A 25450-nucleotide genomic window follows, 5' to 3' on the forward strand; every position below is an offset into this window, starting at 1 on the left:
ATTTTTGTTTTATTCCTGATTCAGTCTTGGAAGATTGTATGTTTCTAGGAATTTATTTATTTCTTCTAGGTTGTCCAATTTAATGGCATATAATTGTTCATGAAAATCTTTTATGATCCTTTATATTTCTGTGGTATTGGTTGTAACTTCTCTTTCACTTCTAATTTTATTTGGTCCTCTCTCTTTTTTCTTGACAAGTCTGACCAAAGGTTTTTCAGTTTTGTTTATTAAAGAACCAACTCTTAATTTCATTGATTTTTTTTTTTTTTTTTTTTGTCGTTAGTCTTTATTTACTTCTGCTCTGATCTTTATATTCTTCCTTCTACTGACTTTTGGCTTTATTCTTTTTTTTTTTTTTTTAGCTCCTTTAGGTGTGAGCTCAGATTGTTTAAGATTTTTCCTGTTTCTTAGGGGCACCTGGCTATCTTAATCGGTTAAGTGTCTGACTTCGGCTTGGGTCATGATCTCAGTCCAGGAGTTCGAGCCCCATGTTGGGCTCTGTGCTGACAGCTCAGAGCCCAGAGCTGGCTTCTGATTCTGTGTGTATCTCTCTCTGCCCCTCCCCTGCTTGCATTCTGTCTCTCTTTCTCAAAAATAAACATTAAAAAATATGTATTTAAGATTTTTCCAGTTTCTTGATATGGACCTGTGTCACTATACTGCCCTGTTAGAACTGCTTTTGCTGTTTCCCATAGATTTTGGAGCATTGTTTTTTCATTTTTGTCACAGGTATTTTCTTATTTCCTCTTTGATTTATTCATTAACCTAATGGTTGTTTAGTAGGATCTTGTTTAGCCTCCATGTGTTTGTATTTCTTCCATTTCCTTTATTGTAAGTGATTTCTCCTTTCACACTGTTGTGGTTGGTAAGTGTGATTTCATCTTCAATTTATTAGACTTGTTTTGTGGCCTTGTGATCTGTACTGGAGAATGTTCCATGTGCACTTATTCTGGGGTGCCTGGGTGGCTCAGTCCGTTAAGTGTCCAACTTCAGCTCAGGTCATATTCTCACAGCTGGTGAGTCTGAGACCTGTGTCGGGCTCTGTGCTGACAGCTCAGAGCCTGGAGCCTGCTTTGGGTTCTGTGTCTCCCTCTCTCTCTGCCCCTGCTTTGCTCACATTCTGTCTCTATCTCTCAAAAATAAAAATGTTAAAAAAAATTTTTAAATGATCCCTTTTATCATTATATTACGCTCTTCTTTATCTCTTATTTCAATCTTTGTTTTAAAGTATATTTTGTCTGATATAAGTATTGCTACCTTTTTGCTTCTATTTGCATGGATTTTTTTTCCATCTCTTTACTTCCAGTTTGTATGTTAAGTCTGAAGTGAGTCTCTTGTAGGCAGCATATAGATGAGTCCTGGGTTTGTTCGTTTGTTTAATCCATTCAGCTACCCTGTGTCTTTTGACTGGATCATTGAGTCCATTTACAGTTGTAGTGATTACTGATAGCTATGTATTTACTGCCATTTTCTTTTCTGCTGGTTTTGCAATTCTCTATTGCTTTTTCTCTTGCTTTCTTGTGCTTTGATGACCTTCCTTAGTGTTATGCTTAGATTCCTTTCTGGGTTTTTTGTGTGTGTGTGTGTGTGCATCTATTACAGGTTTTGGGTTTGTGGTTACCATGAGATTCATATATAACAAGCTGTGTATAGCAGTCTGTTGTAAATTGGTAGTTAAGTTCAAACTCCTTCTAAAAACATTGTATTTTGGGAGCACCTGGATAGCTCAGTCAGTCAAGCACTGGACTTTAGCTCAGGTCATGATCTCACGGTCCGTGGGTTCAAGCCCTGCATCGGGCTGTGTGCTGACAGCTCAGAGTCTGGAGCCTGCTTCGGATTCTGTGTCTCCCTCTCTCTCTCTCTGCCCCTCCCCCACTCACACTGTCTCTAAGGAAAAAAAAAATGTTTTTTAGTTACATTTTTACTCCACTCCCCCCACACACACATTTTATGGTTTTGATGTCACATTTTTACCATTTTATAAGTGGTTGTTCCACTACTTTTTCTATGTTTGCCTTTACCAGTGAGGGGTTTTTTTCCTCATATTTCCTTATTTCTAGTTACTGTCTTTTCTGCTTGAAAAAGTCCCTTTAATATTTTTTGTGAAGCCAGTATAATGGTGACGAACTCCTAGCTTTTGCTGACCAGGAAATTCTTTTACCTCTACGTATACTCTGAATGATAACTTTGCCAGGCAGAGTATTCTTGGTCATAAGGTTTTGTTTGTTGGTTTGTTTTTCCTTTTCAGCACTTTGAATATATCATACCACAGCCTTCTGACCAACAAAGTTTTTTTTTCCTTTTTTTTTTAATGTTTATTTTTGAGAGGGAGTGTTCATGCAAGCATGAGCAAGGGAGGGGCAGAGAAGGGGGGGCAGACAGAGCCAAACCAGGCTCCTCTGTCCTGGATCCAAAGCAGGCTCCGTGCTGACAGCAAAGAGCCTGATGTGGGGTTCAAACTCACGAGCCATGAGATCATGACCTGAGCTGAAGTTGGATGCTTAAAATCAACTGAGCCACCCAGGAGCCTCTGACCTACAAAGTTTCTTCTGAAAATTAGCTGATAGTCTTATCAGCGTTCCCTTACTACTTGCTTTTCTCTTGCTGCTTTTTTTCATGTCTTTTATTTTTTTATTATTTCTTAAAGTTTATATATTTTGGGGGCACCTGGGTGGTTCAGTCAGTTAAGTGGGCAACTCTTGGGTCGGCTCAGGTCATGATCTCATGGTTCGTGAATTTGAGCCCTGCATCCAGCTCTGTGCTCACAGTGTGTAACCTGCCTGGGATTCTCTCTCCTCTTCTCCCTCTGACCCTGCCCTGCTCACACTCGCTCACTCGCTCTCTCTCAAAAATAAATAAAAATATTAAAAAAAATTTTTAAATGTTTATTTTTGAGAGAGAGAGCAGGAGCAGGGGAGAGGCAGAGAGAAAGAGAGGGAGAGAGTCCCAAGCAGGCTCCACACTGTCAGCATGGAGTGCAGCACAGGGCTCGAACCCACAAACCATGAGATCATGACCGGAGCCAAAACCAAGAGTTGGATGCTTAACTGACTGAGCCACTCAGGTGCCCCATCTCTTGCTGCTTTAAGATTCCCGTTGTCTTTACTTTTTAACATTTTAATGATAACATGTCTTGGTGTGGGTCTCTTTGGGTTCATCTTATTTTGGACTTGTGCTTTCTGGACTTGTATGTCTTGGTTAGGCAAGTTTTCAGCCTTAATTCTTCAAATAGGTTTTCAGTCTCTTTTACTCTCTCCTCTCCTTCTGGGACCCCAATATGTGAATGTTAGTACACTTGATGTTGTCCCAGAGGCCCCTTAAATGATCTTGTTTTTTAATTCTTGTTTCTTTTTACTGTCCCAGTTATGTGGTTCCCACTACCGTCTTCCAGATCACTGATCCATTCTTCCGTATCATCTAGTCTACGTTTATTCCCTCTAGTATGTATTTCCTTTTCCTTATTGTATTCTTCAGCTCTGATTGCTTTTTTATTTTCTGTCTCTTGGTTTAAGTTCTCACTGTGTTTATCCATTCTTCTCCCCAAATTTGGTAAGCATCTTTCTGACCATTACTTTGAACTCTTTATTGGGTATATTGCTATCTTGATTTTATTTAGTTCTTTTTCTCAGGTTTTGTCTTGTTCTTTGATTTAAAACATATTTCTCTGTCCCATTTTGCACGACTGTCTGCATTTTTTAAATTTTTTTTTTAATGTTTTTACTTATTTTTGAGACAGAGCATGAGCAGGGGAGGGGCAGAGAGAGGGGGAGACACAGAATCTGAAGCAGGCCCCAGGCTCTGAGCTGTCAGCACAGAGCCTGATGCGAGGCTCGAACTCACGGAGTGTGAGATGGTGACCTGAGCGGAAGTCGGACGCTCAACCGACTGAGCCACCCAGGTGCCCCTGTCTGCATTTGTTTCTATGTATTAGGTAGTTCAATTACCTCCCCGTCTTGAAGGAGTGGCCTTACATAGATGTCCTCTGGGGCCCAGAAGAGCAATTCCTCCTGGCCACCAGAGCCAGGTGCTCCATGGGTGTTCCCTGCATAGGCTACATGCACCCTTGTGTTGTGGCAGGCCTGCACCTCCTGTGGGCACACTGTCGGGTGGAGTTGGCCCCCTGCCTGGCTGGCATTGCTGTAAGCCTGCTAGTGCGAGGCCCCCAGGTGCCCAGGTTCTAGGCTGTTGTTTGTGGGAACTTATTACTAATTTTTTCTTTTTACTTGCTGTAGGTCTTTTCTTTCTTGAGAGAGAGAGAGAGGGAGGGAGCACACACTAGCAGGGGAGGGACAGAGGGAGAGAGAGAATCTTAAAGCAGGCTTCACGCTGAGCGCAGAGCCTGACGCAGGGCTCAATCTCACAACCATCAGATCATGACCTGAGCCAAAATCAAGAGTCAGACACTTAACCGACTGAGCCACCCAGGTCCCCATACTTGCTATATGTCTCTTACATTTTCTGTTTCTTTTAGAGTCGATGTCAGTAGTTTTCATCTTTTTTTTAATTTTTTTTTTCAACGTTTATTTATTTTTGGGACAGAGAGAGACAGAGCATGAACGGGGGAGGGGCAGAGAGAGAGGGAGACACAGAATCGGAAACAGGCTCCAGGCTCCGAGCCATCAGCCCAGAGCCTGAGTAGTTTTCATCTTTTAAGAATTTGTGCATTTCATCTCCGCTGTCTAGCTCACTGACATACATTTTTTCATATTCTTCCCTTATACTCCTTTTTGCTTCTTTAAGATTGGTAGTGATGGGTCCTCTCATTCCTAATTTTAGACATTTGAGTATTTATCTTTGGCAGTCTAGTTGAGGTTGGTCAATTTATCTTCTCAACCAACTTTTGATTTTTTTTTTTCTGTTGTTTTTCTTTATTTCCATGTATTTCCACTCCAATCTTTAGGATTCCCTTCCTTCTGCTTGCTTTTGGTTTTGATTGCTCTTTTGTGTAGTTTCTTATTGGGGGGGGGGGAGTTAGATTATTCGAGATCTGTTTTCTAACACATGTAATTACAGACATAAATCTTCATGTAATTACTACTTTCACTGCATCCCGTAAATTTTGGCATGTTGTGTTCTCATTGTCATTAACCTGTATTTTTATTTTCTATTTTTTTAATGTTTTACTTACTTATTTTGAGGGGGGAGGAGCAGAGAGAGAGGGAGAGAGATAATCCTAAACAGACTCTGATGCAGGCTCCATCTCACAAACCATGGCATTCATATGTATTTTTAAATGCCCTTGTGGGGCGCCTGGGTGGCTCAGTCGGTTGAGCTCCCGACTTCGGCTCAGGTCCTGATCTCACGGTGTGTGAGTTTGAGCCCCATGTTGGGCTCTGTGCTGACAGTTCGGAGCCTGGAGCCTGCTTCGGATTCTGTGTGTGCCTCTCTGCACCTCCCCCACTCGCTCGCTCTCTCAAAAATAAACATTAAAAAAATTTTTTAAGGGTCCTTGTGACTTTGACCTATTGATGCACTACCCCCACTCGCTCTCTCAAAAATAAACATTAAAAAAAAATTTTTAAGGGTCCTTGTGACTTTGACCTATTGATGCACTAAACAGAAGACTGTTTATTCCGCTCTGTATGCGTCTGTTAGGTCTAGTTGGCTTATAGTGTTGTTCACATCTTGTTTCCATGTTGATCTTCTTGTGGGGGTTCTCTGAATGACTGAAAATGAGAGACTGAACTTTCCAGTTGTCACTGAGTTGTATATTTCTCCTTTCAGTTCTGTCAGTGCTTACTTTGTGTATTTTGGGGCTCTGTTTTTAAGTACAAATGTGTTTGTAATGGTCACGTCCTTTGGATAGATGGACTCTTTTGGCATAAGAAACTACTTGTCAATGTTGCTAAGAACAATTTTGATCTGCAAGTCTTTTACTTCTATTAGTACAGCTCCTCCAGCTCTTCTGCTGTTTAGTGTGCCATCTCCACACTTTTGCTTTCAACCCACTTGTTTTGTCTTTACCAGTGCTCTTTATTTCTTCATGTGAATTTGAGTTACTATCTGATCACTTTTCATCTCAGCCTGAAAAAACACCGTTAGTATTTTTTGTAAAGTAGATCAGCTAGTGACACATTTTTTCAGTATTTGGAATTGTCTTCGTTCCCCCTTTCATTTTTATTTGTTTTTTAAACATGCAGTTTCTCTAACACATAGTTTTTAATTTTTTAAATTTTCTTTAATGTTTATATATGTATTTTGAGAGAGAGCACACAAGCAGGGGAGGGGCAGAGAGAAAGGGAGAGGGAGGATCCCAAGCAGGCTCCACACTGTCAGCACACAGCCAGACACGGGGCTCAATCTCACAAACCGTGAGATCGTGACCTGAGCTGAAATCAAGAGTCAGATGCTTATCCAACTGGGGTGCCCTAATCTTTTTCTTTCATTACTTGCAATATGTCACCCCACTGCCCCCGCCCTTTGTGGTTTCTGATGAGGAATCAGCTGTTAATCTTGTTGAGGATCTCTTGCATATGGTGAGTCATTTCTCTCTTGCTTTCAGTATTCTTCTTTTTTTAATTGAGCTATAATTGGCATATGGTATTATATTAGATTCATACAACATGACTCAATTATTTGTCTGTATTCTGAAGTGACCACAAGTCCAGTTAGCATCCATCACCACACAGGTATGTTTTTTTCCCCATGATAAGAACTTTTAAGATCTACTCTCTTAGCAGCTTTCAAATATATGATACGGCATCATTAACTACAGTCACCATGCTACACATTACATCCCCATGATGTAGTCATTTTATAACTAGAAATTTGTCACCTTTTGACCACCTTCACCCATTTCTCCTACTTTCCTTGTCCTTGTGTCTCTTTCCCTCTCTCCTCCTCTCCTTCTGGGACTCCCATTTGCAAATACTGGTTTGCGTCATTGTGTCCCACAGGTTGCTGAAACTCTGTTCACGGTTTCATTCTGGTTTTCACACAGGACTATCTCAATTGACAGATCTTCAAATCTGCTGATTCCTTCATCTCTTTGCCCAGATCTACTGTTGAGCCTCTCTGGTGAATTTTTCGTTAGTTACTGTGCTTTTCAACTCCATAATTCCTTCCCATTTAGTTCTTTTTTGAAATTTCTGTCTCGGGGCACCTGGGTGGCTCAGTCAGTTGAGCACCTGACTTCGGCTCAGGACCTGATCTCACAGTGCATGACTTCCAGCCCTGCATTGGGCTCTCTGCTGTCAATGTGGAACCCGCTTTGGATCCTCTTTCTCCCTCTCTCTCTGCCCCTCCCCTGCTTGCACCCTCTCTCTCTCAAAAAATAAACATTAAAAAACAATTTGTCAGGGGCGCCTGGGTGGCTCAGTCGGTCAGGCGGCCGACTTCAGCTCAGGTCATGATCTCGCGCGGTCCGTGAGTTCAAGCCCCGCGTCGGGCTCTTTGCTGACAGCTCAGAGCCTGGAGCCTGTTTCAGATTCTGTGTCTCCCTCTCTCTGACCCTCCCCCGTTCATGCTCTGTCTCTCTCTGTCTCAAAAATAAACGTTAAAAAAAAAAATTAAAAAAAAATTTGTCTCTTTAATGATATTCTGTATTTGGTGAGACGTCATTTTCATGCTTTGCTTTTTTAGTTCCTGCAGTATGGTTTCAACTTTTAACATACATGCATAAATCTGATTTAAAAAGTTTGTCTAGCGGCACCTGGGTGGCTCAGTCGGTTAAGCATCCGACTTCGGCACAGGTCCTGATCTCACGGCTTGTGGGTTCAAGCCCAGCATCAGGTTCTGTGCTGACAGCTCAGAGCCTGGAGCCTGCTTCAGATTCTGTCTCTGTCTCTCTCTGCCCCTCCCCAGTTTGTGCTCGTTCTCTCGCTCTCTCTCTTAAATATAAACATCAAAAAATAATAAGGTAAATTAAAATTAAAGTTAAAAACATATATAATGTTTGTCTAGGAAGGCCACCATCTTGGCTTCCCCAGGGACAGTTTCTATTGATTGTTCCTCACCCCCATGTAAGAATCCTGCTTTCTTCTTTCCTTGCAGGTTTCATAATTTTCTTTTGAAAACTGGACAATAATCCACCAACTTTGGAAATCACTTTCCCTCCTTATAATTTGGTATTTTTTATTACTGTTTGTGTAATGCCTTTTCCGAACTAAGTCTGTGAAGTTTGTATTCTGTGTCACACGTGACCTCTTTAGTCTTTGCTTGGGTGGCTTAGTGATCATCTAATGATTGGACAGATATCTTAAATATCTCTCAGCCTTTGACAAATGGTTCCGCATGTGTTAGGGCAGGACTTCAACACTCAGCCATGCAGCCTACAACTGTCTCAGCCTTCACTTCCTCCTTCTGCGGGGCCTCAAGATAGCCAGTGGTGAGAGCTTAGAGCTTTTCAGGTCTTTCCTGAAAAGGCAATGGCACAGGGCATGAGCATATCCCTATGTGTATGCATGACCTTCTAGATTCTCCAGGACTATGTCAGAACTTGTTCATTTTTTTTTTTTTAATGTTTATTTTGAGGGGCGCCTGGGTGGCTCAGTCGGTTAAGCGTCCGACTTCAGCTCAGGTCACGATCTCACGGTCCATGAGTTCGAGCCCCACGTCGGGCTCTGGGCTTATGGCTCAGAGCCTGGAGCCTGCTTCCGATTCTGTGTCTCCCTCTCTCTCTGACCCTCCCCGTTCATGCTGTCTCTGTCTCAAAAATAAATGTTAAATAAATTAAATTAAACAAATGTTTATTTTGAGAGAGCACGTGCATGTGTGTGCACATGTGGGGTATGGACAGAGGAAGAATCCCAAGCAGGCTCTGCGCTGTTAGCACAGAGCCCGACGCGGAGTTCCATCTCACAAACCGTGGGATCCTGACCTGAGCCACAATCAGTCGGAGACTTAACCACTCAGGCGCCCCTTGTTCATCTTCTGTTGCTCCTCTGGAGTGATCTTGGGGCCACAGGTCAACCTATTTGTGCCAGTTCAGCATCTTGGCCAGGTCATGGTTCCAAACAAAAGATGCTATAATACATACACTCCACCTTTTAACAAGTTCATGGTTTATAATACTATACAGTAAGTAGCCTTGGTCCATCCCGTGTGTCCGTTCCACACATAATTTGTTTTGGACGGATTAGAAATCCGCCTCATGGCAGACTCACCTAGGAAGCTTCTTATGCTCTCAAGCATGGGGCTCTGCTCACAGATTTTGAAGATGATCTAGCAAGACACCATTACACACCCATTAGAAAAAAATTCCAAGCCTTTTTGAGGATGGGAGCGCCTGGAATTTTGTAGACAAATGATGGGAATGTGATAGGACAACTACTTCGGAAGAGTCTTAACAGTTTTTTTTTATAAAGCTCAACACACATTGATCGTACAACCCAGCAGCTCCACTCCTAAGAGAAATGAGAACATACGTTTGCACGAAGGCTTGTTAGAAATGTTCTCAACGGTTTTATTCGTAATAGCCAAAAAAATCAAGAAATAACGCAAGGGGCCATTAACGGGAGATTGCACAAATGGCAACATCCATATCGTGGAATACTAGCACCAATAAAATGAACTACTGATCCACACAAGACAGGAAATTTTCAAAACCATGTTGTGCAGAAGCGGCCAGGCACAGAAGGGAACATCCTCTGCAATTTCATTCATACGACATTCTGGAAAAGGCAAAACTGTACTGACAGCAAGTGGTTGCCTGGGCCAGTAGTGGAGGGACACAAGGAACTTTCAGGGGGTGGTGGAAACATTTGGTATCTGCGTTGTGGTGGAGGCTCCACAGGTCTATATACTTGTCAAATTGCACTGAACTATATACACTGGAAATATATGCAGTTTGTTGTATATACACTATAGCTCAATAGTTTTCTTTTTAAATATGTTTAAAGAAAAAAAAAAAGTCTGCAAGAGACAACCTTACTCCTAACTTTCTGTAACACAGGTCCCCACTCAGACACCTGCAAAGCCAGGCAGAGGAAGAGAGTCCAAGCAGTCAGGGTGCCCAAAGGGGACAGACAGCCAGTTCCTGGACCAGGATGCCATGCAAGCCACACACAAATCCTCAGGCCACATGTGGTTTACGGTCCGCTGACTTATGGTCTACACCCTAAAATCTGTCAAACAACAGAGCACTGAGCCAAATGACAGAGTGGCTTTTCCTGGGTATGGCTCCAGCATGGTGCTCTTGACCCTCTCTGAAGGAGGTGATGGGAATGAGTCCAATGCTCTGGGTCTGGCCCTGACCTGGGAGATGGGGCCCTAAAGCCTCTTGACAAAAACCAGCTCTGTGGGAATGACCACTCCTCTCCTCAGATTCTGCCTCTTGGGGCTCCTCCTGTACCCCTGAGGGTGCCTTACCTGAGTTACAGTCACATCAGCACCTGGAAAGGCAGGACAGCCCACGGGGGCTTCAGGAGAACCCCATGTGCCCGAGTCCCCTGAATTCTGAGGGGTTCGGGCCTGTGCTCGTCGCAGCCCTTGGAACGTGGATGGCAGTTCTGCCCTCATGCTCCCTGAGGCACAGCCCACTTTCCTGAGCATCTGACACGCCCTTTGTGCCCCGGCTCAGTTTGGAGGCAGCCCGGTGTCCTGCGCCGTGGGCCTGGCCGTCCTGGACGTCCTAGAGAAGGAACAGCTGCAGGCCCACGCCGCCTCCGTGGGCAGCTTCCTGATGGAGCTCCTCAGACAGCAGAAAGCCAAACATCCCATCATCGGGGACGTCAGGTGAGGCTCAGGGCAGCTGCTAGGGGCCAAGTGGGGGGGGGGTTCTTGTATCACCTAACCACCCGGGTTGGGGTTGGGGGCGGGATTTTTCTCTCTGCTCCACAGAACTAAAGCACTGAGAGGTGCTCTTGTCCAGAATGGTGCTTCTAGGGAAGGGAAAACCAGGATCAAACTAGCTCAGACCCCCAACCTTTCCTCTGTTACCCCTGGGATCCCTCCTGTCAGTTACTTCCTAGAACTGGGTCACCACCCTCTGAGAGTCCCTACGGCACTTAGCCTCCCCAAGAGGCCGAGGAACAGCCCCAGAGCTGACAGGGGCTCGGCTGAGGCCCAGGACCGTGGTCCCTTGGGCCTGGCCTCCTAAGACATTGTCTTTCTGCTCCAGGGGCACTGGGCTCTTCATCGGTGTGGACCTGATCAAAGACGAGGCAACCAGGACACCAGCAACTGAAGAGGCCAATTACGTGGTGTCCAGGTATTTTTTCTTCAGACGAGTTACCTTTGCAGCGTCTAAGGCCCTGACCAAGAGCCTCCCTCTCACTTCTGTTGTCACCGTGTTCCCAGGCACAGAGTGGGCATCTGGGCCTGAGCAGGGAATGGGCCACCCATCTGTGCGCCCCCTGGCTCTCCAGCCAGGGAAAGCAGCTGCATCAGCTCTGTGGCCCGTGTGTGGCTGCAAAAGCTTCAGATGGGTGCAGGCCATTCCCAGCCTAGAATGCCAAAGCCACAGGGCCCAAAAGCCACACTTCTCAGACCTGGGCTGCCGGAGGGGAAGAAGCTTCTCCAGAGCCACATCAGGGACTGAGGCAGAAGCAGACTCAAGGCTCCCTGTCCCCCAGAGCAGTGGGTCTGAGATGGACAGGTGCAAGGCATCTGGGTGACCGAGCATCTCCGGACTCCCAAGTCCCCCACCCCAGCCCATCTGCATGTTCCTGCACTTGATCCCATCCAGGACCCGAGCCTTGGGACCCTTCCCCTTGCTACTCCCTTTCTATCACCCTTCCCTACTCCTACCCCTTTCCCCCACCTTGAGAAACCCTTCTGGTGTGTCCCTATTCAGTGTGAAATGTGCATCGTTCGATTTTGATAACCCACGAACATTAATGATGTAAAAATGTTCTCCTCCTCCAGATTTTGAGACTGACCCCCTTTCTTGGGGGGTCCCGGTCCCGCCGCCTCTGCTGGCGGGGCACACCCACCAGTTCACCCACCACACCTCCTTTTCCCCCTCCCCCCACGGAGCCTCAGAACCCAGAAGCTGTGGGAGGAGGGAGCCAGACCTGGAGCCAGGCCTGACTTCTTCCACCTCACGCAAGTTCTCCAGTTCAGGGAGAAAACTGGAACCAGGGGCAGGTGGTGTACCCACAGTTGGCCTGCTTGTAGGTGGCACAGCCAGATGTGAAGTATGGACCTTGTTCTTTCTAGTACAACCATAGTCCATGCCAGGAAGAACGTATGGAAGAAAGGAGCCAGAAGGCAGACTGAGGACACAGTCTGTTCCTGGCAAGACTTGAAAATAACAAAAGGAATAAAAAAAAGAATGGAAGTGGGGGTCAGAGAATGTGAAATAACCATCAGCTCAGTCTTTCTGGCCAAATCACCTTCCTAGTTTAAAAGCTGTACATGTTGAGATATGAAGGTTCTTAGAAACTGGTAAAACTAAGGGTGAAGTCATCTCCCTAAAAAGAAATGGAAAATTAAAACTGCATAGTCCTCTGGGATTTCAAGATTACTTACGGGAAGAAAACAGAAACAAGGTTGGCAGGGAAATTACGAAGCCAGGTAAGGGAGTATGTCGGGTTCACTGTACCAGTTTGTAACACCAGTAAGTGCAAGGATTCTTGCTGTCTACATCATAGCTGTGATAGTCTTGGCTTAGACAGGAACTCCGGGACAGACAAGGTGAGGCCCCTGCCCTGGGTGGGGGAGGCAGCAGACTCAGGAACAGGTGCAGGGCACCCTAGGTAGGAGCTGTTCATGCTGGGCTACAAAGGGTGGGCAGGTAGGTGTTTGGGAAGAGGCAGCCAGTCCTGTGTCCTGGTGGGAACCCACCTGTGGTGGGGCTCCAAGGGTAGTGTGGCTGGAACCCGGGAGAGAAGGCTCTGCCATATCCTGTCCTCACAGGATGAAGGAGAACTACATTTTGCTGAGCACTGATGGCCCAGGGAGGAATGTCCTCAAGTTTAAACCCCCGATGTGCTTCAGTGTGGACAATGCACGACATGTGGTGGCCAAGATGGATGCCATCCTGACAAGTAAGCTGGGAGCCCAAGGAGGGTCTCTAGAGCTCAACCTGCAGCCAATAGCCAGGACATTCCAGCCTGCCCAGGAAAAGGGGCTCAACAGCAAGCCAGGAGTCTTTGAAGAGACGGAGGGAACAAGGAGCTGAGGTGTGGAGGGGTCCCGGGAACCCAAGCCACCCCTTTCCCTGGCTGTGCCTAGAGGGCCTTCCTGAGCACCAAGTAGGCAGGAACTAGGGTACTCACCATCCTGCCAGGGTGGCACTCATGCAGACACGGGACAAGCTAACTACAACGGAAAACCCCACCATGGATCAGTAAAACTATGGAAAGGTAGATGGCAGGAACTTCGTGCCTTACTTGAAGGCTAGGGGACCCTCAGCTGCAGAGCTATTGGAATGAGATTTGTAGCCAGGACTGATTAAATGCAAAAGGAGATTCCTCTCCACATTCCCAATCCCACAGGAACATCAAGGTCAGTCCAGGGTGTCCCCTAAGTGCACTTACAAAGCAATCTAGAATGCACTAAGGCAGTGCTGCGTGTGTAGGGCTGGGAGGAGCAGGAGTGGGCAAAGTAGGCAAGATCCCATCTCCTGGTAGACATGAAAGCAGCCCCGCAGGTGGCCCCTCACCTCCCCCAGCAGACACAACTGGAGGTGGTGTGGGACCCGCCGTAGGGAGTGTATTCGTGGGGAGCCCAGGGGAGGAGAGGCTGACTAGCTAGCTTAGCTTTTGTGTGTAGGGGGCGCTGCAGTTGAGCCTCAAGTCTCAGGAAACATGGCTTGGTGGCCCATGCACATGGGGCAAGGGGCCAGACAGGCTGGTGGGCTCGATGTCCAGCATATCAACCAAGAAGCTTGGACACTAGAGAAAGGTTAACTTGTTTGGGTGCCTTTGTGATGTTTTTCAGACATGGAAGAAAAGATGAGAAGTTGTGAGACACTGCGGCTCCAGCCCTGAGGCAGCCCTGTGGAGTGGTGTTCTTCTCTGGGTGAGTGGGCCTTGCTTCTCGAGACCCACACCTGGGTTCCTTGCCATCAGCGGTGGCTCCTTCACTCAGAAAGCCAAAGCTTTCTCTTAACATTTTGTTCCAAGTGATGTTCCCTTCCCCCAGATAGGCTTGAAACAATGGGCCCTTTCCAGACACCCTGCCAGAAAAATCTCCAATAGTTGCATTTGATAGCTGACATGAGAAAGCAAGAGTAGCACTTTCCTCCTAGAAGTAGCCAGTTCCTTCTAGAAGTGATGGAAAACAAAATTCTTTTTTACCAGGCTTCATCCATCTAGGGCCCTAGCCCACTGCCGCCTATTGCAGCCAGCTAGTCTCAGGCCTTAACAACCAGCCTGATTGGGCGTCCCAATCCAGGCAGCAGACAGGCTCTGCCAGGGCAGGGTGGGCTGTACTACACCACCCAGGAGGGGCCCCTCGTGTCCAAATCGAGCCAGCTCCTATGACACTGCCTTGGTCTACGGGACCATACTGTCCTCACTGGGAGACGGGATCCTATTTTCATTGGCAGGGTAAGGAGAGATGTCTGAAGGTGCCCCAACGTCCTGCTGCGCTGGGGCATCCTTCACTGTACCACCTTCACCCCCTTGAACAGCTGCCTTCACTCTGAATCACTGAACTTTTTTCTAGAAGGGCAGGGCCAGATCATTAAAAGCAGCTGAGCAGCAGTACCCTGTGGCTGACAGGATATGGCCGTGCCGGACAGGACTGCTGTTAGGTCACGGAGGGTACTGGAGCTTCGAAGGCTCAGGAGCACCTGGCCCTTCCCCGCTCTCCTCCACAGCACACCCCACACTCACCCAGGCTTTGGGGGTTTTTAAATTTTTATTTCAAAAGCTTGGATAGCTTCAATATCCAGGTCGTGGCAAAATCAGGACACGTGTAAAATACCTTACAATACATTAGATTCCCAAAAGGTACCAAAAAGTACAGTAAAATTAACACTTCCATTAACAGGAAATGTATGACACAAATAATATAAAATTAAAAGGTGAAAAAAAGGTGACACTGGTTTCCTAAGATACAGTTTACTCTTTACAACCAGGGTCCACAGGTCCAGGCTGCAGAGCGGCAGCAGGAAGCAGACCCTCCAATCTGGCTCTGGGTAACCCGGGAATAAAATCAGCCCATAATGCCGCTCTGGCCTCAGAGACCCCACACGCTGCCTACAACAACTAGAGCTCTGGAAGTAGTCAACAGGAGAGTGATTTCCAGGGGGGAAATTTTAAATAAGATGCACATGGGACAGGCCATAGAAAGTATGCCAAGTTAAATTTGGTACATAATTGTGTTCACTCAATATCCAAACAAAGCGTGTGCGATCGGTCGGGCATCCTGCCGAAGCCTCAGTACGGCTTGTAGTTATTCTGATGGCCACCGCGTCGCTGGCTCTTCCCGTAATTTGTACTACCCTGACCTAGGGACAAGAACAACAACGATAGCAGCTACGACTTACTGAGCGTTTACCCCTGTGCCAGGCGCTTGACATGCATCCTCGCCGGAGCCTACAGCCCCGTCCGGCAGGGGTCTGTCCGTGCCCCACCTTCCTGAGGCCCAGAAGCTCAAGAGCTCAAAACCGGGGAGCTCCAGTGGCCGAGCCGGACCACACACAGCCCAGCCTGTCCGACTCCAAAGCCCCTGCTGCCAGTGGCCCCTGAGCTGTCTGTCCTGCCTCCCAGGGTGGGTGAGCAGACGGGGCCTCCCTCTCTCCTACTTACTGTAGTCGTAGCCGGGGCCGTAGCCGTAATAGCCATAGGGCGAGTAGTCGTAGCCGCCATAGCCGGGCCCGTAGCCCTGCTGGTAGCCGTAGCCCTGGTTCCAGTAGTTGCCGTAGCCCTGATTCCAACTCTGACTCTGACCTGTGGGGGGAGCGGGCACAGGGGCCCGTGGACCATTTAGCACACGCAGGAGCTAGGATGGAGGAAATCCTGCCCTTTGGGTGGCGGGGCTGCTAATGGCAACTCGGGAGATAGAAGCCAAGGGACTGCCGTCCCAGTGTGGAGGGCCCCAGGCCCGGCCCTGCATCTGTGACCCGAGCCTGTGAGCTGCAGGCCGGGATAGGACTGAACACTGACTTCACTCAGGGCAAAAGAGACAGGAGCTCACTCTCACTCGATCTCCCTCTCCTCACCCCCACCCTCCCCGGCAGCTCGGCCTTAAAAAGGATGAAGTTCAGGCTTTGGAGTCAGAGGGGCCTGGACAGAAGGAGGTAAAGCGCCTGGCACAGCCCTGCCCTACCTTCTGCCCGCCCGCCCACGGGTGTACCAAGACTCGGGACAGCCGTGGAGACAAGCGCACCCTGTGCCCCCCACCCCTCCAAATGCAACGCAATCGCCCCTCTGCCCTGGGACCCCAGGCCATGAGAAAGCCAGGCTCTTCCATTCCAAGCAGCAGCAGAGCCGATGTGACTCGCCCCCGGCGCACCATGCCCCGGAAGCCAGGGTGAGCCCTGAGATAGGCACGGAAGCTCCACACAGGCAGGGACCCTTCTTCATCCAGGTTCCACTCACCTCCGCTTCCGCCACCACCGCCACTGCCTCGGTTCCCTCGGTTGCGGTTCCCGCGGCCCCCAGAGCCATACTGCTGCTGCTGATACACCTCTTTGGGCTGGGCCACCTTGATTTCACACTGAAAGCAGAGAAGACAATGGGTCAGGCCACCATGACAAACTCCGGGCAGGGACTGTGGACAAAGACCTTTGCTGACAAACATTCAGATAGCCACCTGCAACCACCTGCCCCAAAACAAAATATGCTCAAGTCAGAAGCCTCGTGTAGGCTAGAAACTCTCAGGACCACAACTAAAATCTAGATAGACCAGAACTTACTAGGGTCTTTTTGGCTGAAACCTTTCCCCAGAGAACTTACTGGGGATGACAGATACAACCCCAGGCCTGCTGATGGCTGCTCAGGGGCAGCTCTGTGTCTAACTGGGAGGATGGACAGCGAGGCCAATGCCAACCCAGTGTAGCAAGATCCCACATCAAGGGTCAAGTCTGATGCCAGCGTGGTCCTACTGGGCAAGGGAGGATAAGAGGTGGCTTCCCAAATAAGAAGCCTTATAGGAGAAACAAAAAAAAAAGAAACAAACCACCTTTTTCAATTTTTTTTTTTCTTACAGAAGAAACGAAACATCCCACTCAAATACACTGAGGTGGTGACCTTCAGCTTGGAGGATGAAAACCACTGAAGCTCAGGACAAGGCTTCCCTGAGGCCCTACGGCTCCACCTCCACCTTCCCCCAACCACTGGCCTATTGTCAAGAAGGGCCAGGAATCTGTGTCCCCTTAGGACGCAAAGAATCCTTTTTTTTTTGCTCAAAAATTTGCCCACTGTGTGTGCTATGAGAGTCCAGGACCTCCCCGTGCTCCTAATTAAATCAGGAGTTTACTTTTTAAAGAAAATACCTGGGCACATATACCTCCCTAATTAGGACCAAGAAAAAAAAACATATAATGTGTCACCATACAAGCATACTCTCCCTCAAAACTCAAAAAAATTAAGCTACCCCCTCAAATGATGCCATCTGATGTCTTCTGTTGAATTAAAATGCCAAGTACATTTATTTCAAAACCCACTACCAGTTATAATTTACTACCTTACAGACGCTTCCTATCCAGTTCACAGTTAAGACACAGAAAAAAAAGACCTCTGTGTCATTCATTGTCCACCGGAGGAACAATGAATGAGCGAGCTCTTACCCAACTGCTCCTAGGATTCAACATCATTTAAGGGCCCAATCCTGAATCCAGTTAACTCCCAGCCAAGATTAAGACTTCCAGAAGCCCCACCCGACCCGTCCCACCTTATCTGGCTGCTCCTGTGGCTCAGGGCCTGCCACACCCAGCCACAGCAGGCCACACCCTCAACTGCCTCCTAAGCCACCTGGAGAATACCTGAGACAAACTACCTCTGGCCTGACCAGAGTTCAAAGGAAAGGGTTGCAGTTCTCCCTGCACAGCACTGAGCTCGTTTAAGGTAAAACTGGCCATGGATGCCAGCGCACTGAAACCCTGGGAGCTTTGGAAAGAATCTTCACCTGGGGTGGGAGTTCACTAAACCAGCATCCAAAGGGGGTGGAAGTGAACAAAGATCTGTTTGTGGCGAGACAGGAGATAATAAGCTCCAGAGCAGGAAAAGACTTCACAGGGAACTGCTAGATGACAGAAGTTCTAGAATCTTCTGAGACCTTAACTACAGGCCCTATTCGCCTCAGACTACATTCAGAACACCTTGACCTCTAGCTTTCAATCAGAAATCAAAGGGGCTACTCAACACCCTCTACCCCACAAAAACCACCCTTTCTCCTTCCTCCCACACATCCTGTGTTTCTGCCAATTCTACCGGCCTAGGAACCCCCTGAAGGGCAGGACCATCTGCCCCAATCAGGAAAGCAGACGCTACAGAAAAACAGTCGGGTCAGACTGCCCTAGAGAGTCCACCTCCTAACCCACACCTGTAAAAGCCAATTCGCCAGCAGGTGGCCAGATACAGAGCTCGTGACACCTTACCTTACTTCCACTGATGGTGTGGAACTTTTTCTCCAGAACCTTCTTCACAGGTTCCTCTTCTTTGAAGGTGATGAAAACAAAGCCTCGTCTTTTGTTCGTTTTTGGATCCATTGGAAGCTCAATGGCCTCAATCTGTAAACATACACAAAGCTCAGAACCAACGCCTCTTCCCACCCCAGGACCCATAGGGAACTCCCAGGAGAAAAGACCCACAAAGGCCAGAATGAACAAGAAGCCTTGCTGAGGACGGCTAGAGCCAGCCAAGGCTGCCAAGAACCCGGAAGACCACAACCTCAGGGCAACCAGCAGACAGCTCCTTGAGTGACACACTCACCTCCCCAAACTCGCCAAAGTATTCTCTGATCTTCTCCTCAGTGGCTTCAGGATTCAGACCCCCCACAAAAATTTTCTTTACCGGGTCCTTCTTCATGGCCATTGCCTTTTTGGGGTCAATGACACGGCCATCCAGTCTGTGTTCCTTCTGGTCTAGGACCTGTCCCAACAGAAGGACATTAGGTTCTAACTCAGCAGCATGACCCTGAACAAGGCCCTTCCTCTTTAAGACACAAAGACCCCAACACTGGTACACAAAATGTGTATGTCCCCTCCAAACTCTACGCCGAACCTGACTTACCAACTCAACTTCTCCAAACTTCAAGTATAGCTACCCTCCATCACCTTCCCTGCCCAGTCTCGGTGTAAAGCCGGTCTCTTTCAGGAGTAAAGCAGCAGTATCTAGAGTGTAGGTTGGAATCCACCCCTTTCTAGCTGTGAGCTCTTCTACTTAAACCTCTGAGTCTGTTTTCTGCAAATTGGGCCTAAAATAATGCCTTATTTCATAGCAACCCTGGACTGTTTTCTAATCCCCACAATAAAGCATCTGCTTCAGCAATGTCCAGAGTAGGCATAAAAACATAATAAACACCAGCTATAATCTTCCTGGACCACTCTAGTCCATACCCATCACTACCTAATCTGCATTTTTAATTCCTTCAAAAACAAGAAAGTTCCTCACCTCTGCTGTTGCCAAAGCCCTCAACCACTTAGAGCACACACAAACTAATCACACTCTAAGAATATATCCTCTTAGATACACTTAAGAGCGTTGACATCAAATACGAAGCTTACCTTCTCCACACTGGCTGCATCTTTGAAGAGGATAAACCCAAACCCTCTTGACCGGCCAGTGTTGGGGTCCATTTTTATTGTACAGTCAACGACCTCTCCAAATTTGGTAAAATAATCCTTTAGGTCCTTTTTGCTGGTATCCCAGCTCAGGCCACCAACGAACATTTTTCTGAAATGGTAAAGACACGTGCCAACAAGTCTTACAAGAAGCCTTGTGATTTTAGAAGGGCTGGCCCTGACAGAACCTTCACTGTAAGGGTTGTAAACAAGGTGGCCATCCGGTCAAAGATGTACCCTTAATGTCCCCAAGGGAGGGTACTGCCCTTAGAATGTACTAACAAATCTTCACTACCCTCCCAAACAACCTTGACCCTAACGGAGCAGCCCCAGACTGGGCAAAGAAGAGCACTCTTAGCCTGGGCTAGAAGCCCCTGAAACACTCATAACTGGAAGTCTTCTGACTACCAAGCAAGTACCAAAAGGCTGCCGTCCCTGCCCGTACTCCCCACCCTCAAGAACTCGCCCTCAAGGAACTCGAGGCTTCCGGGGGCCGGAGACCGCGTTCAGACCGTGACTCCGCCCTCCGCGGGGTGGGGGAGGGAGGCCGCCGCCGGGGCGCGCGCCAACTCCGCCCACGCAGCCCCGCGGAGCCCGAGGCCGCCTCGGCCCCGGGTCCGAGGGCACTATCCCCCCCGCCTTCGGGCCGCCCGCCCCCAGCCCCGCGCGAGCGGCCCCGGGGCGGCGCCAAAGTCGACCCAACAAACTCCTGCAAACTCCGGCGCGAGCGGCGGCGCGGCGGGCGCAGCGGGGCCGGGCGGCGGGCCGCGAGCAGGCCCCGGCCTCCCGCCCGCCCCTCCCCCCGCCGCGTGGCGCCAACAAAAGGCGGCCCCGGAACAAAGGCGGCGCCCCGGTCGGCCCGCGGCCGCACCTACCCCGCGTCCTCCTCGTTCTTGCTGGCGTTGATCTGGTCGCCCTCGGCGCCGTTCTGGTTGCCGGCCGGGGGCGCCGCGCTCCCGCCTCCGGCGCCCGCCGCGGCCCCGGTGCCCGCCCCCGCCGGCGACTCGCCTTCGGGGGCGGCCTCGTGTCCGTTCTCGGTGGCGCCCGTGGTCTCCATGGGCTGCTCCTCACCTGCTTCCGACATGCTAGGCCGGGGCGCGGCGGCTCCTGCAACGAGCGACCACGGCGCGTCAGGGCCGCGCGGCTCCCACCCAGCTCCCCGCCCGCCGCCCGCGGGCCCGGCCGCTCACCTCGCGCCGATGACGCCGCGGGGCCCGCTCGTCCCCACCCGCAGGGAAGGCGCCGCGGGCTCGGCTGCGCTCACGCCCGCGCTGCCGGGCCTCGCCTCCGTCCGCCGACGGAGCTGCCGCGACCTCGCGTCCCCCTCCTCCGCCGCCGCGCCGCACGCAGACCACCGGTCAACACAGCTCGCTCGGGCCCGCGCGGTGCCGCCGCCTGACAATGCCGACTCGTGGCGCTCTTTATAATGCCGGGGCCGGGCCCACCTCGCAACAAGGCGCATGTTCATTGGCTACGCCAGCCCGTCGCTCAACCCCGCGCCGGCGTCCCATTGGCCTCAGCGGCGCGCGCACGCTAAATCCGGGCGGGCTTTTGTCCTCATTTTAGAACCCGCGCGAGCCAGGGCCTTGCGGAGGGTTGCCGCGGCGGAGCGGGACCACGGTCTTGTCCCGAGCGAACGGCCGCGCGAGCCCACTGGCCGAGGGGCCCGAGACGGTCTCTTCTCTGTTTGGCTGCAGTCTCTTGCCCCGATGCGCCCCATCCCAGCACGGTAGCTTCGGCCACTCTTATTTTCCCAAAAGAGGAAACTGGTCTCTAGGAAGTCTCGCAAACCAAGGTCGCTTGGCTGGAAGTGGCAGAACTCGGGCTGCCGAGATGGGCCGCCCAGGGTTCCCCGAAGGCCTTCCGCCAGGGCTCAAAGGGATTGGGACGTAACTCGCCCTCCCCTTTGACCTTGGTGCCCTCACAGTCCTTGCTCCCGCCCTTTCTGCCGCTTCCCCCAGTGGCAGAAGCGGACAGGGGGTGGAGCCCGCCGAGCGTCTGGTGCCAGTGGTGTTCGGGCAGGCAGGATGTGGCGGGAGAAACGTTGGGACCATGGTCTTCTCCAGTCTTATGTCGTCCGGCAGCACCTAGACGATAAGCGTTGTTTTTTATACTTTGTATTAAAATTTTTCACTTAGGTTAGTTCATTTATTTCTGCTGAAAAAAAATTTTTAAAGTTATTTTGACAGCGAGCGAGCACAAGAAGGGGATGGACAGAAAGAGAGGGAGAGAGAATCCCAAGCAGGCTTCACGCTGTCAGCACAGAGCCCGAAGTCAGGCTTGAACTCACCAACCCTGTGATCATGACCTTTGCCAAAATCCGCAGTCGGATGCGCGACCAACTGAGCCACTGAGGTGCCCCTGAAATTTATTTTTAAGAGAAATATACCACTTCCCTGAAATCACGAAGTTGGAGGCCGGGAGGGATGGTTCTCTTTTTCCAATTTACAAAACCCCTTAATTGGATATTCTTGACCACCAAACTTGAAAGGCCTGCGTGATTTCTGTTAATCATAATGGGTGACCAGGCCCCAAATGGACCAGTATTACAGCCTCTGCAGACTGAGGATTGCCAAATGACAACAGAGCCCAAGAAGCTGACATTTCCTCCCTGAGTTTCTGCAGCCAGGCCCGGTGTGGTGAGCTGGGGGTTCTGTTTTCTTATCTACTCTGCTAACAACCCTCTGGAAGGTGATACCATCACAAATTATATGGAAATCCAGAGCTGAGCTGTGGCCCAAAACTCACTCCCTTATCCAACCAGCCAGTGGAGATGCACTGAGAATGAAAAATGTGACAGTTTCCCATTGGGAAAAAATAATGGACTTCAGAACATCTGAAGATTTGGTCACCCAGCACTGGATTCCCCCAAGGTATCAACCAACTAGAGCAGCAGCCCCCACCGACCCCACCCCCACCCATCCAGATGAGCAAATACCTTCTGGGTCACCCCAGGGCCCAGCTGACTGCTTCACTTTCTGGCTATGTTCCACAACTGGAATTCACATATCTCCGTAAAACTGTGGTCATGTCATTGAAATCTGATAGTAAGGCTTGCAGGAAGACCTTAACAAACTCCCCACCCGACCTCCACCCCAGCCTGTGCCCACCCACAGAAATAAGGGTCAGGGATGTGGCTCACAGGGGATGATGGACACAGCTGCCCCAACAGTGAGGATAATACAGGCAATGAAGTTCAAAGTCAAATAGTCTAAATGCAGCCACACAACGTAACTAATGATGAGTTAATCTCCTGCTCTTGTCCACATGGATTCCTTTAGCACATCTTAGGAAACACTTTCCATGACATGTCAAGTCTGAGGATGACAACATTTGGACAGTGCTTCACAGTTTGCAAAATGCTTTCCCCGACATTGCTTTATTGGAGCTTCACAATAATTTTTGTGTGAGGGTATCCGTAATTTATACAACAAAACACGTGAAATTGCATCTAAAATTGTAGCCGCTGGGGCACCTGGGTGGCTCAGTCAGTAAAGCATCAGACTCTTGCTTTTGGCTCAGGTCATGATCTCACGGTTCGTAACTTCAAGTCAGGCACTAGGCTCTGCACTGACAGAGCGGAGCCTGCTTGGGATTCTCTCTCTCCCTCTCTGCCCTTCCCTGGTGCTCACTTGCGCTCTCTCTCTGTCTCTCAAAATAAATAAATAAACTTTTTTTTTACTTTAAAAAAAAGTTCAAAAAATAAAACAAATTAGATCTCATATCAGATTACATTTTTCTGAGGCTCAAATGAAGCAATGACTTAGAACTTATAAACTCTAAAGAACTGCAGACAAGAGGGGGTCGGTCTCAGCACAGAATACTTTCAGGTTGCCTCCAAGGGTGTTTCTGACTGAGGCAGGGCACCTGGCTCTTTGGAAGCAGCAGGAAGTCCCTTTGATCCAAGGATCCCACTCTTGTTATTGGGTCCCAGTTATAGACCCTGAGCAGAGGACATCTTTTTTTTTTTTTTTTTTTTTTTTTTTTTATTTTACATCCAAGGCAGTTAGCATATAGTGCAACAATGATTTTGGGAGTAGATTCCTTAATGCCCCTTACCCATTTGGCCCATCCCCCCTCCCACAATGAGCAGAGGACATCTTTTATGTCATTGAGGTTCTCAAATCAGCAAGGAGCCCAGTTACCCCTGAAATTCCCTTAATAGGCCCATACAGTACAGCCTCCTGGCTTTGGGTATTCAGGCTGTCCGGCAATCTGTGTGTGTAAGAATATATACAGTAACTAACCTAGAACAGAGAGAACAGACTCAAAATGTGTTTTGAAAGTTTTTAAAATTTCGGTTGATCCTTGAACAATGCAGGGGTGAGGGGTGCCGACCCCCTCCACAGTCAAAAATCTGCATGCAACTTTTGACTGTCCCCCAAACTGAACTCCTAATAGCCTACTGTTAACCAGAAGCCTTACCTATAATATAGCCAATTAACTCATACACTTTTTTAAAGTTTATTTTGAGAGAAAGAGACAGCACAAGCAGAGGAGGGGCAGAGAGGGAGGAAAAGAGAATCTCAAGGATGCTCCACACTGTCAGCACGGAGCCCAACGTGGAGCTCGAACTCACCAACTGTGTAATCATCACCTGAGCCGAAATCAAGAGTCGACCACTTAACCCACTGAGCCACTCAGGTGCCCCCAATTAACACATACTTTGTATGTTATGTGTATTACATGTTATATTCTTACAATCGAGTGAGCACCTACACAGAAAAACATTATTAGGAAAGTCATAAGGAAGAGATTACATTCACAGTACTGTACTGTATTTATCAAAAAAAAATAACTGCATATAAGGGGATCCACACTGTTCAAACCATGTTGTTCAAGGGTCGACTGTACATGACTTAATTTTTCTCACATTCTCCTTTTTTCTTTTTTCTTTTTTTCCTGTTTTTTCCTGGCAGGGGCTGCAAGGTAGAAGTTGCAGGAATTAGTTGCAACTGTGTGGTGGCTGATGTGGCCAGTCCACGCGACACTGCTCCATGGGCCACCCCCTGCTGCACGGCTGAGGCTGGCTCCAGCTGGAGGAAACATTTTTTTTTTTAATGTTTATTTTTGAGAGAGAGAGAGAGAGAGAGAGAGACAGTGTGAGCAGGGGAAGGGCAGAGAGAGAAGGAGACACAATCCAAAGCAGGCTCCAGGCTCTGAGCTGTCAGCACAGAGCCCGATGTGGACCTCAAACCCACAAACTGTGAGATCATGACCTGAGCCCAAGTCATACGCTTAACCGTCTGAGCTGCCCAGGCGCCCCTGGAGTCTACTTTCTAAAATGCAAGTTGGATCTTCACTCCGCGTGGGAATGGGCTTCCCAGTGTCCTGAGGATGAAATCCTAACTCCAAATTCTGGTGAAAGAGAGAGAGAGAGAGTGGGGACTCACAGAAATCTGTGCTCCCCGCCAGCCTCCCTGGTTGTGTGGTCTGTGAGCAGACGGGTCACTTCCAGGCCTGGGCAGGTGAGACCAGGGGCCTCCCCCAGACCTAGCTTCCCCCAGGGACCATGCATTCTGCATAGCACGGCCACGTGATGGAGAAAAGCCACTCAACCTAAGACAGACTTGACGTGAGGAAGAAATGACACTGTACCGGGTCAAGCCGCTGAGATTTGGGCGTTCATCTCTGACTGCAGCCTAACCAACCCTGCCTGACCTTTCCACACAAGCTGAGAGGCCCAGCAGAAACCACCCCAGCAGCATCTCATGGCCACTCTCCACTCTAGCTCTGCTGAGTTAATTTCCTGAAACTCACATGCATCTTTCTGCCTCTGGAGGTGACTTTGCACCTGCTGTTCCCTCTACCGGGGTACTCTTCCCCAAATCT

At 49.0% G+C, this 25450-nt stretch overlaps 2 protein-coding genes across 7 annotated transcripts in view; one reads left to right on the forward strand and one right to left on the reverse strand.

Moving 5' to 3' along the window:
- PHYKPL (5-phosphohydroxy-L-lysine phospho-lyase) overlaps window positions 1-17439 on the forward strand; it is a 38259-nt gene extending 20820 nt beyond the window's left edge. For 2 of the 5 annotated variants that reach the window (XM_047083257.1, XM_047083249.1), the window contains 5 exons: window positions 10520-10674; window positions 11060-11149; window positions 12799-12929; window positions 13825-13905; window positions 17044-17439. In XM_047083257.1, coding sequence (XP_046939213.1) covers window positions 10520-10674; window positions 11060-11149; window positions 12799-12929; window positions 13825-13874 — 426 coding nt within the window. In that variant the 3' untranslated portion in view covers window positions 13875-13905; window positions 17044-17439. Of the gene's footprint in view, window positions 1-10519; window positions 10675-11059; window positions 12759-12798; window positions 13420-13824; window positions 13906-17043 lie in introns of those variants that run through there. The other 3 variants (XM_047083232.1, XM_047083223.1, XM_047083239.1) reach the window with 2 other exon arrangements.
- HNRNPAB (heterogeneous nuclear ribonucleoprotein A/B) lies at window positions 14730-21007 on the reverse strand. Of its 2 annotated transcripts, XM_047083270.1 has the most exons (8): window positions 20809-21007; window positions 20494-20725; window positions 19562-19730; window positions 18768-18926; window positions 18434-18565; window positions 16434-16551; window positions 15642-15782; window positions 14730-15340 (listed from the first exon to the last, which is right to left on the reverse strand). In XM_047083270.1, exons 2-8 carry the CDS (start codon window positions 20700-20702, stop codon window positions 15270-15272), a joined length of 999 nt encoding a protein of 332 aa, XP_046939226.1. In that variant the 5' UTR covers window positions 20703-20725; window positions 20809-21007; the 3' UTR covers window positions 14730-15269. The 2 variants fall into 2 exon arrangements, with proteins under 2 accessions (XP_046939226.1, XP_046939234.1); XM_047083278.1 differs by lacking the exon at window positions 15642-15782 and having other exon boundaries at window positions 20809-21006.
- Between the last annotated feature and the right edge of the window lie 4443 nt (window positions 21008-25450).

This window comes from Lynx rufus, unplaced genomic scaffold (genome assembly GCF_022079265.1).
Source record: "Lynx rufus isolate CCGP_SWC_20201006 ecotype Redwood Valley unplaced genomic scaffold, mLynRuf1.p SCAF_1, whole genome shotgun sequence".
In the NCBI taxonomy this organism is placed as follows: Eukaryota; Metazoa; Chordata; class Mammalia; order Carnivora; family Felidae; genus Lynx; species Lynx rufus.

Bases quoted from the DNA above. Each gene is read 5' to 3' on its own strand.
- HNRNPAB (XM_047083270.1), bottom strand. From the start codon at position 20,702: ATGTCGGAAGCAGGTGAGGAGCAGCCCATGGAGACCACGGGCGCCACC. The intron at 19,731-20,493 runs GTAGGTGCGGCC...TTACCATTTCAG, and splicing joins AAGAACGAGGAGGACGCGGG to AAAAATGTTCGTTGGTGGCC. The intron at 15,341-15,641 runs GTAAGTAGGAGA...TCTTGTCCCTAG, and splicing joins CGGCCCCGGCTACGACTACA to GTCAGGGTAGTACAAATTAC.